This window comes from Hylobates moloch, unplaced genomic scaffold (genome assembly GCF_009828535.3).
Source record: "Hylobates moloch isolate HMO894 unplaced genomic scaffold, HMol_V3 SCAFFOLD_5, whole genome shotgun sequence".
NCBI lineage: Eukaryota > Metazoa > Chordata > Mammalia > Primates > Hylobatidae > Hylobates > Hylobates moloch.
The window spans coordinates 115,112,725-115,127,460 of NW_026652280.1; the positions used below are offsets into that span (position 1 = coordinate 115,112,725).

Genomic DNA, 14,736 nt, shown 5'->3' on the forward strand with positions numbered 1-14,736 from the left:
TGGAGTGCAGTGGCGCAATCTCGGCTCACTGCAAGCTCCGTCTCCCAGGTTCACGCCATTCTCCTGCCTCAGCCTCCCGAGTAACTGGGACTACAGGCGCCCGCCACTGCGCCCGGCTAATTTTTTGTATTTTTTTTAGTAGAGATGGGGTTTCACCGTGGTCTCGATCTCCTGACCTCGTGATCCGCCTGCCTTGGCCTCCCAAAGTGCTGGGATTACAGGCATGAGCCACCGCGCCCGGCCCAAAATATTAAAATATTTTAACATATAGTCAGTACTTTTCTAAAATCTGTTAATGAGGAACTTTACATTCTTCTAAGTCTTCAAAATTCATTGTGCATTTTTACACTTGCATCACATCTCAATTCAGACCCATCACATTTCAAGTGCTCAGTAACCACATGTGGCTAATGCCTAGAATACTGGACAGTGCAGGCTTAGATAATCACAACTAGGACATTGTCTTTAGAAGAGATGGATTTGTTATTTCTGGGAATGGAATAACAACATTTTGTTTCTCTTTGTGGCCCCAAAACAATAATTAGTTTATTAGCCAGGTGTTGACTTAAAGGATACAAAGAAAAGCCTCTGTGTTTTAGTGGGGTGAAGAAAAGAAAACTTGGCATAAGCAGTTGTGAGGAGTGAGAATAGGAGTGTAGGAGGAAGGACCTGAATTCAGAACAAGGGAAGTTATACTGCATAATATTGTGGATAAGTCCATGTGTGGATGGGACAGCATGCAGAGGGGAGTACTCAGATTTGGGGAAAATGTCTAGTCCTGGAATATGTTTCTGAGTCAAATGTTAAAGGTGCCTGGTTGGCCAAGGGACTATCTTCCCAATCTTCACCCTCCCCATACCTGCCCCATGAAATGGATGTCATAAAGTATATAGCGACTAAAAGCAGCTATGACCAACCGGGCGTGGTGGCTCACACCTGTAATCCCAGCACTTTGGAAAGCTGAGGCAGGTGGATCACCTGAGATCAGGAGTTCTAGACCAGCCTGGCCAACATGTTGAAACCCCATCTCTACTAAAAATACAAAAATTAGCCAGGCGTGGTGCTGCACGCCTGTAATCCCAGCTACTCAGGAGGCTGAGGCAGGAGAATTGCTTGAACCCAGGAGGCAGAGGTTTCAGTGAGCCGAGATTGGGCCATTGCACTCCAGCCTGGGGGACAAAAGCAAAATTCCATCTCAAAAAAAAAGCAGGTATGACCAGTAGAGGGTATACAATTCAGATAATTCTTCATAAATTTTCTTTTCTCCCCCCTTTCACAAAAAGAAAACACAGGACAATGGGTCAGAGAATGAGATAGAAGTTTAAAAATTTTGTTGTTTTTTTTTTAAAACAAAATAAAGAGAAGGGAAAGATAAGAAAGTGGAAGAATTGTGAAATCAGACATAAAGAATATACCAATGTGCCCTTATTAAGGTAAAATATTGAATGAAGGTTTTTTTTTTTCTAAAGATGGAAAAGTGTAGGTAAGGAAATGTGACATAGAGCAAAGGGACATAACCAAGAGAAAACACTTGCTTTATCGTTTTATTTAAAATTGCCTTCTTGCTTTCTTCATAGCTGTGCCACTGCATATGTTCTACTGGCTGAGGAAGAAGCAACAACTATTGTAGATGCTGAAAGGTTATTTAAACAGGCACTCAAGGCAGGAGAAACAATTTATAGGCAGTCACAGCAGTGCCAGCACCAAAGTCCTCAGCATGAAGCTCAACTGAGTAAGCAAGTTTGAACTAGTTGTTACTGTCTTTTAGCATCTGTAATTTGCTTGTGTCTTAACACAAAACAATAATACAAAACTTAATATTTACAGGTTAGTTAATTTTCACTGGAAATAACTGATCTATTCACAATACCTACAAGCCAGCAAGACAGAAATGTGTATTAGCCAGAGAATGCTTGTGGAAGGGAATAGATCTGCTCAGGTTACTGAGAGAAGATGTGCTGCTCTGAGACTTAACAGTAATTTATTTCATGTGAGAATTGGGCTGGTCATTGCAAAAACATAACTCAAAAACTTTCAGCATTCAGGAGAGCCTTCTAGTGATGATAAGCAGCTGTTATCTTTATCCTCACCCTTACTCTAAGCAACAGTAAAGGTACATTATTTGGTTTGCTCTTCGGACTGTGTATCTGCATATAGTGCTAGGGAGTGGCGCCTTTCACACCATCTCATTCTTAGCCCAAAATCCAACCTCATACTTGGCATTGATTCTTTCTTTGGTTGATTTTTCTCCATGATATGCTTGAGATCAGATGAGCATAGCAACAGAAGTCCTTTCTGTTCTTAGATATGCTCTACCAGTTATGATTGAGATTTTTTTTTACTAAAGATGTTAGAATCAGCAAGGATGCTGCTTCCTGCTATTCTTATGGCCAGAGGGTTTTAGTTTCATGATTTTGGCAAATAGTGGGTAATAAATTGAAATATGTTTATATAATGCATTATCTACTGGCAGCTAAGTTCTAAATCTTTTTTTATGTGTAAATTAAAATTTGGAGAATTTTTTCTCCCTAAGCTAAATACAGATATATATGGTATGTTTCATTAATGCACATTTTTTATAACACACATCTATGGGAATATATACTTTTGTAGCCTGGAACTAATGAAACTACATCTTTAAAAATGTCATGCCATTTGTCTTTGAATAATCTCAAATACGATTATGAGATAGTTACAGAAATATTTATTAGCTCTTTCTAGAAGTGGTTTTATAGTTTGTCAACTACTCACTGTTAAGAAAAGTTTACATTAGCCATGGAAATTTTGTTTCGGACATTTTTTGTTTTTCAATTAAAACAATAGAGAGTATCAGAATAATAGATCATTTATGCACAAACTTAAATACTAGGTTAATGTTGTATCTTCCTATAATGTATGTATTTCTTTTTTGCTAATGTTAAAATAAACTTGTCAATCATACACGAATTATATATACTGTACTTAGGTTACTATTAGAGGCAAAAATAATTAAATGTGTATTTTAAGTTTTAACACAGAAAACTTAAAACATGCACAAAAATAGAGAACACTCCTGTGCAATATTTATCATCCAAATGTAGCCATCATTAATACTCTTCCATTCTGACACAATTTAATTTTAATTGAATCTTCCAAGGGAAGCAAATAAAATTAATGGATATGTTAATGAAATAGCAGCCCACAATACAAAAGTGATAGTTGTATCATTTTTTCGTTTTTCTAAATAGGGAGAGATACCAATGTACTGGTATATGTTAAAAGAAGATTGGCAATGTGTGCAAGAAAATTAGGAAGAATAAGAGAAGCAGTAAAAATAATGAGAGACGTAAGTAAATTGATGATGGGACTATTACATTTATTCCTCCAGAAACTAAAAATTTAGTTAAGTTGCCAGTTATTTTAATGCAGAATCATTGTATTTTAATTGGTAGTTTTTAGAACAAGGTATTTATTTAATATACGTACCTTTCTTAAGGGTTAGGTCTTCTTCACAGCTATGTTAAGAAACAAGAATTTCCACTTTAATGAATTTGGCTCAGCTCTATTGAGTTCCTTTGTTATGATTTTAATCTTTCTTTTCCTTTTAATATACAGTTGATGAAAGAATTTCCTCCTCTTACCATGTTGAACATCCATGAAAATCTCTTAGAATCACTTTTAGAATTACAGGCCTATGCAGATGTTCAGGCAGTCCTAGCAAAATATGATGGTGAGTCATATTTCCTTAGTTGATAGCATGGTTATTCTTTTCCAATTATGTAATTATAAATATGGTTATATTCTAGTATTTAATTTTCTCTTTTCTCTTTCTGTTCTTACCAGTCAGTATTTAGCATGCAGAGGTTGCTATTAAGTATCTTCCTTATGAGGACTTTTATTAGCAAAAGTCTGCAAGGAAGAACTTTTCTTCTGTCAAGATTTACTTGTTTATTGAGTGCTTGTTTCTAATATGAGTGAGTCATTCAGAGTATGATAGTGAACAAGACAACATGGGAGGCTGGGCATGGTGTCTGACACCTGTAATCCCAGCATTTTGTTTTGGAGACTGACGTGGGAGGATCACTTGAGCCCAGGAATTGGAAACCAGCATGGGCAACATGGCAAGACCCTGTCTCTACAAAAAATTTTTAAAAAAAAATTAGCTGGGTATGGTGGTGTGTACCTGTAGTCCCAGCTACTTGGGAGGCTAAGGTGGGAGGATCACTTGAGCCTGGGAGGTTCAGGCTGTAGTGAGCTGTGATTGCACCACTGTAGTCCAGCCTAGGCGACAGAGGGAGACCCTATCTCACACACACAAAAAAAGATGGGGAGCCCTCATAGGACTTACAGTTTAGTGGAGCATACAGACAAATGAGCAGCAGTTACATTGAAGACAGCGTGTTTGGTGAGATAATTGGAGAAGTATGGGTGCTGTGCACATAGTAGGGGTACCTCATTTGTTTTGGAGTGTCAAGCAAGCCTAACAGAGAAGTTGCTGAGCAGTATATACTATAAGAGCAATTCAGAATAACATTTTTACGATGCTTTTTAGTTACAAAGTTCAATGATAATATGATCATTATAATGGTCTTATGATGTGGTGGGACAAGTATTTTTACTGTCTCCAATTACTGAATAAGGAAACTGGAGTTTAAGAAGGTTAAAGTATTGGGGTAAGGTCTCCCAGCCAGTAAAAGGCAAATCCAGGTGTTTGATTTCTTTGTTCATTAGTCTTTCCATGGTAACAATTCAATATATATTGGTTATTTTTATTTTTATTATTTTTTTTTGAGACAGAGTCTCGCTCTGTCGCCTGGGCGGGAGCGCAGTGATACAATCTCGGCTCACTGCAAGCTCCACTTCCCAGGTTCACGCCATTCTCCTGCCTCAGCCTCCCGAGTAGCTGGGTCTACAGGTGCCTGCCACCATGTCTGGCTAATTTTTTTGTATTTTTTTTAGCAGAGGCGGGGTTTCACCATGTTGGCCAGGATGGTCTCAATCTCCTGATCTCGTGATCCACCTGTCTCGGCCTCCCAAAGTGCTGGGATTACAGGCGTGAGGCACCGCGCCTGGCGGTTATTTTTATTATTATAACAATACCAGTTTACCACATATGAAGTTTGGAGAATTTTAAAGACATAAAGCCTCCCTTCTCATCCTGAGAGAGGCATCAGCTTTTAACCTCAAGCTGAAAATTTGGGGTTACTATGCTTCTGGTCGTATCTTTCACTATAAGAGAACACATGTAAGTCACATTGAAGGCTGGACACAGTGGCTCATGCCTGTAATTCCAACACTTTGGGAAGCTGAAGCGGGTGGATTGCTTGAGCTCAGAAGTTGAAGACCAGCTTGAGCAACACGGTGAAAACCCATTTCTATAAAAAATATTTTAAAAATTTAACTGGGTGTGGTGGCATGTGCCTGTAGTCCCAGCTGCTCGGGAGGCTGAGGTATGAGGATCGCTTGAGCCTGGGAGTTAGAGGTTGCAGTGAGCCAAGATTGCACCACTGTATTCCAGCCTGGGTGACAGAGTGAGACCCTATCTCAAAAAAAAAAAAAAAGAAAGAAAAGAAAAAGTCGTTTATTCACATTTGTCCTGTTATAGGTTCCTACCCATTCGCTTGGGAATCCCCATGACTTGGGAAGTTTGAAATGTGTTATACTTGGAAAGAGAAGTTTATTTCTTTTAAACATCTGGAATTCTTAAGCAATGCTTCAGAATAGTGTAGGCTCATGGAGAAATTTGTGAGAAATTCTTTCCATATGTAACTTACTGGATACATGGCCTGCTTATAATACTTACGATGAGCAAGCTTAGGGACTGAATATAAGAAATTGGAATAGGACCTGATTCATTAAAAGTAAAATAAAACTAAAATTAATAAAGCATATCTAAGTTGATATGCTTCAGTATTTTCAGTTATTTTCATGAGTCCCAGTTTTTGCCATTCCAGAATCTAGAGGAAGTTGAAAGCAAATTTACTTCCTTAGTTCTCCATTTGCTAGTATGATTCTGGCATCAAAAACATTTTCTGATAGCATTATTTTGGACATTCTTTTAAGAATGATGATATAATTAATTTACCTACAGTTCCAGATGAAATTTTTATTTTCTAAAAAATAATAATTTAAGAAAAAAAAATCTAGGAAGAAGAAAAATATCACCCTTGGTTGAATCAACCTGGATTTAACTACTGTTAAATATTTTAATTTTTTTCTAATACTAGTTTTTCTCTATGAATAGGTGAAGGTTTTACATAGTTCTAATTATACCATGCCTTTCTCCCTGAACTTACTATAAGCAGGTTTTTTTTTTTATTGTTATATATATATTTTTTTTTTACAGAGTCTCGTACTGTCACCCAGGCTGGAGTGCACTGGCACAATCTCGGCTCACTGCAACCTCTGCCTTCCAGGTTCAAGTGATTCTCCTGCCTCAGCCTCCTGAGTAGCTGGGATTACAGGCACCTGCCACCATGCCCGGCTAATTTTTTGTATGTTTAGTAGAGATAGGGTTTCACTATGTTGGCCAGGTTGGTCTCGAACTCCTGACCTCGTGATCCACCCACCTCAGCCTCCCAAAGTGCTGGGATTACAGGCATGAGCCACCGCACCCGTCCATAAGCAGGTTATTATAGACATTTGTTGAGCGCATTTCACCGTTGTGCAGAGGGCTTTCATAGACATAATTTCATCTTGATCAGAAAATATCATTATTTTGAGAGGTGAAAACTGAGGTCAAACAAGTTGCTACTAGCTCAAAGATGCTTAGCTGGTAAATAATAAGATAAAGATTCAGATTCAGCTTTTTCAACTTCATATACGGGTTTTTCCTACTATATTATAGATTTTTCAACATTATGTCCAGGTTCTTCCTATATAACTATTGAATTTGCATTGCACTGTGAATTATTCTTTTTTTTTGTTTTTTTTGTTTTGTTTTTTTTTGGAGACAGTTTCACTCTTGTTGCCCAGGCTGGAGTGCAATGGTGCGATCTTGGCTCACTGCAACCTCTGCCTCCTAGGTTCAAGTGATTCTTCTGCCTCAGCCTCCTGAGTAGCTGGGATTACAGGCATGCACCACCACACCTGGCTAATTTTTGTATTTTTAGTAGAGACGGGGTTTCTCCATTTTGTTCAGGCTGGTCTTGAACTCCTGACCTCATGATCCACCCACCTCGGCCTCCCTAAGTGCTGGGATTATAGGCGTGAGCCACTGCGCCCGGCCGTGAATTATTCTTATTAAAAAATTGTCTCAATACCTTTTTTGTAATTCCTACCTAAACTGAAAATTATCGTTACAGATATAAGCCTTCCAAAGTCAGCAGCAATCTGTTACACAGCAGCACTGTTGAAGACAAGGACTGTTTCAGAAAAGTACGTGTTATAAAAACTACAATGATTTAGAAAGACTGCTAAACTCAATATTATACTTGTCCTCTACTGACTTTAAACAATGCTATTTTCCACTCTACTTCCTTCTGAATAGCCCTGGATCTTCTTGGGCTCTTAGACTTCTTGCTGTGTGTAGTGGAAAGAGCAAAGTTTTTAGAGCTAACCTGAGCTCAAATTTAAACTCTACCACATTCTAGCTATAGGACTGTAGGCAAGTTAATCATTTTGAGTCTCTCCTTCATCTGTAAAATGAGACTAATATTGCAGGAGGGTTGTAGGTGTGGTAAGTGCCTAAAGCAATATCTAGAAAGAAAGTACACACACAAAATAGTAACTGATGATGATGATAAAGTGTGTAGTAGGGAAATAGGCTTATGTTATCGCTTCTTAGAGTATAATTCTGAGTTCTTCTGCTTTTCTTGTATTTTTGGCTACTCTTAGTGAATTCTCTTTATTGTGCAGATAAGATACTCAGAAACCAACCAAATGGTGGCCATTTTCTTTCACCTTAGATTTTTATGCTTTGATATGAATTAGAATGGAATTTTCCATTTGTGTCCTCTCAAATAAGAATTTGGTAAGAATGTACTGCTATTTCATGAGATTCTCTGGATATCACTGTGTAGCATTTATTACTTTATTACCTTTCCTAAAGTATACCTTCATGGACTTCTCCTGAAGGCTTTCTTTACCTAAGTTTGAAGACTTTCATTCCTTATGATGCTTTTTTATATGTTGAACCCACAAGACTATACTTTTTTTTTTTTTTTTTTTTGAGACAGAGTTTCACTCTTGTTGCCCAGGCTGGAGTGCAATGGCACAATCTTGGCTCACTGCAACGTCTGCCTCCCGGGTTCAAATGATTCTCCTGCCTCAGCCTCCCGTGTAGCTGGGACTACAGGCATACACCACCACGCCCAGCTAATTTTGTATTTTTAGTAGAGACGGGGTTTCTCCATGTTGGTCAGGCTGGTCTCAAACTCCTGACCTCAGGTGATCCACCTATCTCAGCCTCCCAAAGTGCTGGGATTACAAGCATGAGCCACTGCGCCCAGCCAGTTTTAATTTTTTTTTTTTGGTAGTTCTCTGGCTTTGTTTTTGGCCATCTCCAGAAACTTCTTTGATTCAAGGGGCTGTATTATTATCTAAATTCATACTTTTTTTCTTTTTTTTAGCGTATTTATTTTTTCATTTTGTGGTTTTCTTGTAGATTCTCTCCAGAAACAGCCTCCAGAAGAGGATTAAGCACAGCAGAAATTAATGCTGTGGAAGCAATTCATAGAGCTGTGGAATTTAATCCTCATGTTCCAAAAGTGAGAAATTTTATGATAAAAATACTACCTTTATTTAAATTTATCAAATTGATGACAGTTTGTAGACCAAAGTCTGGGTCACCATAATTTGGTGCAGAACTGTTTTAATCTGCTATATTTTGATGCTTATTATTCACCTTAAAGGGGACGTTGAAACATTTAGGCATTTAGAAAGGTAGATAGGAGCAGCCGGGCGCGGTGGCTCAAGCCTGTAATCCCAGCACTTTGGGAGGCCGAGGCGGGCGGATCACGAGGTCAGGAGATCGAGACCATGGTGAAACCCCGTCTCTACTTAAAATACAAAAATTAGCCGGGCGTGGTGGCGGGCGCCTGTAGTCCCAGCTACTCGGAGAGGCTGAGGCAGGAGAATGGCGTGAACCCGGGAGGCGGAGCTTGCAGTGAGCCGAGATCGCGCCACTGCACTCCAGCCTGGGGGACAGAGAAAGACTCTGTCTCAAAAAAAAAAAAAAAAAAAAAAAGAAAGGTAGATAGGAGCAATAGTTAGCTATATGCTTTGTAATTACTATCAAAATATAATTTGAACTGTGTTCACTTAGCTGTTCTTTTAGTATAGTTGTAGAAAATAATGGGTTGATCTTAATAAAAGATTATTCATATTTCATATCACTAAATAAAATTTCCTGTTACTGTGAAAGCTTTTTCTAGACAGATGCCTGGGTTTTGAACTAGGGTTGGGTAGACAAAAACTGAAGACAAACAGATTAAAATAATCAATGACAGGAAGCAGATGTGGAAATTCCCAGAAAATCTGGCTGATGCTTATTTAGTCCCCGATGAGTCTGTATACTTGCTTTGTCTTTATATTATACACCTTGCAGTTATACAAATTATTGCTTAATCTTTGTGTGTTATAACACAAAATTAAATTTGGGGTTTGGGCTGGGCACTGTGGCTCATGCCTGTAATCTCAACACTTTGGGAGGCCGAGGTGGGAGGATTACTTGAGCCCAGGAGTTTGGGACTAGCGGCTGGGCAATGTGGTGAGACCTCATCTCTGCAAAAGATACAAAAATTATCTGAGTGTGGTGATGCTTCCTGTTGTCTCAGCTACTTGGGAGACCAAGGGGAGAAGATTGCTTGAGTCCAGGAGGTCGAGACTGCAGTGAGCTGCAATCACGCCATGCACTGAAGCCTTGGGTGACAGAGTGAAACCCCATCTCAAAAAAAAAATTGGGGTTCTACAAACAATGCCCCATGTTAGGAAGTATAGACAATTCAAGAATAGATGCCCTTACTACAGAAAGTAATTATAGCTCTTGATTCCAGTGAAAGGGTGTTAATAGAGCTTGGAAGCTAAAGAGCTACAGTAAAGAGATTAATCGCTGAAAGATAATTTCCAAGAAAAGGATGTTGTAAGCCTGTTAGAGTAAGTAAAGATATGGTTAAGAAAAGTACTTAAGTCCAAGAAAGAGGGTCAACAAATACTCTCATTAAGTGACACTGGTTCCATAAATTTAAAGACAGCGGTTCACCCATATCTACGGTTTTGCATTCCATGGTTTCAGTTACCCACAGTCAGCCTCTGTCTGAAAATATTACATGGAAAATTCCAGAAATAAACAATTCATAAGTTTTAAGTTGCATGCCGTTCTGAGTAGCTTGATGAAATCTTACACCATCCGCCTCCATCCAGGCTAGTACATGACTCATCCCCTTGTCCAGCATATTCAACATTGTCTGTGCTACCTGCCCATTAGTCACTTAGTAGCCAACTCGGTTATCAGATCGACTGTCATGGTATCATAGTGCTTGTGTTCAGGTAACCTTTATTTTACTTAATAGTGACCCCAAATGCAAGATTGACATATTGTTATAATTGTTCTATTTTATTATTAGTTATTGTTATTAGTCTCTTACTCTGCCTAAATTATAAATTAAATTCTATCATGGGCATATATTTAGAGGAAAAACCATGGTGTATGTAGGGTTTGGTACTATTTGTGGTTTCAGATATCCACTGGGAGTCTTAAAACATATGTCCTGAGGATAAGGAGTGAGTACTGTAAACTTTTTTTTTTTTTTAGACAGAGTTTTTCTCTCCCCCAAGCTGGAGTGCAGCGGCAGAATCTTGGTTCACTGCAACCTCCGCCTCCAGGGTTCAAGCGATTCTTCTGCCTCAGCCTCCCAAGTAGCCGAGACTACAGGCGCGCGCCACCACGCCCTGCTAATTTTTTTGTATTTTTAGTAGAGACGAGGTTTCACCACGTTAGCTAGTATGGTCTCGATCTCCTGACCTTGTGATCCGCCCGCCTCAGCCTCCCAAAGTGCTGGGATTACAGGCATAAGCCACTGCGCCCAGCCTTGTAAACTTTTTATTATGAGTTCTACTACACATGCAGCAAAGTGTATGAGACAAAAATGTGCATCTTAATGATTTATTACAAAGTAAATGCTTGAAAACTACCGAGATCAAGAAACAGAACATTATCAACCCACAGACGCCTACCTGACTGCCCTTTCCCATTACAACCTCCCTTCCTACCTAAAGGTAACCACTATTGTTATTCATTTGTATTCTTATTTATTAATTATGTTCATTTCCTCCCTTTCTTTATGTTTTTGATCTGTACTTTTTAATTTATGGTTTTTTTTTTTTTTTTTTGAGAGAGAGTCTTGCCCTGTCGCCCAGGTGGGAGTGCAGTGGCGTGATCTCAGCTCACTGCAAACTCTGCCTCCCGAGTTTATGCCATTCTCCTGCCTCAGCCTCCCAAGTAGCTGAGACTGCAGGTGCCCACCACCACGCCTGGCTAATTTTTTGTATTTTTAGTAGAGACGAGGTTTCACAGTGTTAGCCAGGATGGTCTGGATCTCCTGACCTCGTGATCCGCCCGCCTCGGCCTCCCAAAGTGCTGGGATTACAGGCTTGAGCCAGGGCGCCTGGCTTTTTTTTTCTTTTTAAGACAGACTCTATGGCTTACGCTTGTAATCCCAGCACTTTGGGAGGCCGAGGCGGGCAGATCACGAGGTCAGGAGATCGAGACCACGGTGAAACCCCGTCTCTACTAAAAATACAAAAAAAAAATTAGCCGGGCGTGGTGGCAGGCGCCTGTAGTCCCAGCTACTCGGAGAGGCCGAGGCAGGAGAATGGCGTGAACCCGGGAGGCGGAGCTTGCAGTGAGCCGAGATTGCGCCACTGCACTCCAGCCTGGGCGACAGAGCGAGACTCTGTCTCAAAGAAAAAAAAGACAGACTCTAAAGCTATTCAAGAGGCTGAGGCAGGAGAATTGCTTGAACTCAGGAGGCAGAGGTTGCAGTGAGCCAAGATAGTGCCATTACACTCCAGCCTGGGTGACAGAGTGAGACTCTGTCTCATTAAAAAAAAAAAGTCCGGGCGCAGTGGCTCACGCCTGTAATCCCAGCACTTTGGGAGGCCGAGGTGGGTGGATCGCCTGAGCTCAGGAGTTCGAGACCACCCAAGGCAGCATGGTGAAACCCCGTCTCTACTAAAAATACAAAAAAATTAACCAGGTGTGGTGGGGTGCGCCTATAGTCCCAGCTACTTGGGAGGCTGAGGCAGGAGAATCACTTGAGTCCTAGAGATGAAGGTTGCAGTGAGCCGAGATCGCACCACTGCACTCCAGTTTGGGCTACAGAGTGAGACTCTGTCTCAAAAAAAAAAAAAAAAAAACCAGGAAAAAAGAAAAAGAAGACAGGGTCTTGCTCTCATGCCCAGGCTGGAGTGCAGTGGCGCAATCTTGGCCCACTGCAACCTCCACCTCCTGGGCTCAAGCGATTTGACCACCTCAGCCTCCCAAAGTGCTGGGATTACAGGTGTGAGCCAACGCACGCCTGGCCCTGGATTTATAAATGAGTTAAAGAGTGGTCCCTGTTTGTTTATTCTGTGGAATAATTTGTATAAAATTAGAATTATTTCTGCCCTAAATGATTAGTAAATTTGTTATTAAAGCCATCTGATTCTTCAGTTTTCTTTGTGAGAAGACTTTGAGTTACAAATTTCATTTCTTTAATAGTTTAATTACAAATTCAATTTCTAAGCATATGATAACTATTGAAATTTTTTGTTTCTTCTTATGTTAGTTTTTGATAAGTTGTATTTTTCTAAAAATTTATTTCATCAAAATTTTCAAATGTATTGACATAAAGTATTCATAAAATCCTTTTATTACCATATTAGTACTTGCAGAATTAGTTGTAATACCCAATTTTTAATTCCTTTTTTTTTTGAGAGGGAGTTTTGCTCTTGTTGCCCAGGCTGGAGTGCAATGGCGCGATCTCGGCTCACTGCAACCTCCATCTCCCAGGTTCAAGTGATTCTCCTGCCTCAGCCTCCTGAGTAGCTGGGATTACAGGCATGCGCCACCACACTCAGCTAATTTTGTATTTTCAGTTGAGATGGGGTTTCTCCATATTGGTCAGGTTGGTCTCAAACTCCCAACCTCAGATGATCAGCCCGCCTCGGCCTCCCAAAGTGCTGAGATTACAGGCATGAGCTACTGCACCTGGCCCCCACTTTTTAATTCCTAACATTGGCTAGTTTTATTTTTCTTGATCAAATTCTTTAGGGATTTGCCAGTCTTACTTGTTTTTGCCAAGAACTTGGCTCTGGCTTTGTTGGGTTTTTTCTACTATTTATTTTCTGGTTCATTCATTTGTGTTCTTTATTGCCTTCCTTCAACTTAATTTGAGTTTATTTTATTTTAATTTCCTGTGTCTTCTCACATAGGTACTTAACTCTGTAATTTTCAGTCTTTCTTCTGATATACCCAGTTAAATCTAGAAACTTCTCTCAACACAATTTTAACTGCATACTATAGCAACATTTTTTACATAATTTAGTTCAAAATATTTTCTTTAACATGTTGCCCAGACTGGTCTTGAACTCCTGGCCTAAAACTCCTGGCCTCAAGCATCCTCCCTCCTCAGCCTCCCAGAATGCTGGGATTACAGGTGTGAGCCACCTCCCTTGGCTCAAAATATTTTCTAATTTGTTTATAATTTCCTTTTTGATTTAGAGTTATATTTATACCATGAAAGTAGATATAATAAAAGATTTTCTTTAAATTTTTTTCCTCTTTTTCTTTTTTCTGCTTTGCTCATGTTGAGAAACAACAGATTTCCAAAGTAGATGAAACAGCCTTCTATTGGAAGAAGATGCCAACTAAGACTTTCATAGCTAGAGAGGAGAAGTTGTTCCTGGCTTCAAAGCTTCAAAGGACAAGCTGACTCTCTTCTTAGGGGCTAATGCAGCTGGTGACTTTAAGTTGAAGCCAGTGCTTACTTACCATTCCAAAAATCCTAGGGCCTTTAAGAATTATGCTAAATCTTCTCTGCCTGTGCTGTATAAATGGAACAACAAAGCCTGGATGACAGCACATCTGTTTATAGCATGGTTTAAACACTATTTTAGGCCCACTGTTGAGACCTACTGCTCAGACATGATTCTTTTAAAAATATTACTGCTCATTGCCAATGTACCTAGTCACCCAAGAGCTCTGATGGAGATGTACAAGGAGATTAATGTTTCCATACCTGCTAACACAACAGCCATTCTGCAGCCCACAGATCCAGGAGTCATTTTGACTTGGAAGTCCTATTATTTCAGAAATACATTTAGTAAGGCCGTAGGCCCCATATATAGTGATTCCTCTGGTGGATCTGGGCAAAGTAACTTTTATATGTCATGGGAAACCGAAAAATTTGTGTGACTTGCTTTATTTTGATATTTGCTTTATTGCAGTGGTCTGGAAGTGAACTTGCAATATGTCCAAGATATGTCTATAGTTACAAACATGAATTTTGGGATGTATAAAGTATGCTTCAATAAAACTATATAGGCTGGGCGTGGTGGCTCACACCTGTACTCCTAGCCCTTTGCGAGGCCGAAGCGGATGGATTACCTCAGGTCAGGAGTTCGAGACCAGCCTGACCAACATGGAGAAACCCCATCTCTACTAAAAATACAAAATTAGCCAGGCCTGGTGGCACATGCCTGTAACCCCAGCTACTCAGGAGGCTGAGGCAGGAGAATCACTTGAACCTGGGAGGTGGAGGTTGCAGTGAGTCGAGA

The 14,736-nt window shown here is 39.8% G+C and overlaps 1 protein-coding gene across 13 annotated transcripts in view; it reads left to right on the forward strand.

Moving 5' to 3' along the window:
* The window catches only part of ST7L (suppression of tumorigenicity 7 like), a 99,871-nt gene that overhangs the window by 34,245 nt on the left and 50,890 nt on the right, over positions 1 to 14,736 (forward strand). For 12 of the 13 annotated variants that reach the window (XR_009213668.1, XM_032154988.2, XM_058439456.1 and 9 more), the window contains 5 exons: positions 1,578 to 1,732; positions 3,228 to 3,325; positions 3,595 to 3,709; positions 7,284 to 7,356; positions 8,585 to 8,687. Coding sequence is in view for 12 of the 13 variants with exons in the window: in XM_032154988.2 (XP_032010879.1) it covers positions 1,578 to 1,732; positions 3,228 to 3,325; positions 3,595 to 3,709; positions 7,284 to 7,356; positions 8,585 to 8,687 (544 nt within the window). In the remaining variant the exon portion in view is untranslated. Of the gene's footprint in view, positions 1 to 1,577; positions 1,733 to 3,227; positions 3,326 to 3,594; positions 3,710 to 7,283; positions 7,357 to 8,584; positions 8,688 to 13,781; positions 14,635 to 14,736 lie in introns of those variants that run through there. The other variant, XM_058439460.1, reaches the window with a different exon arrangement.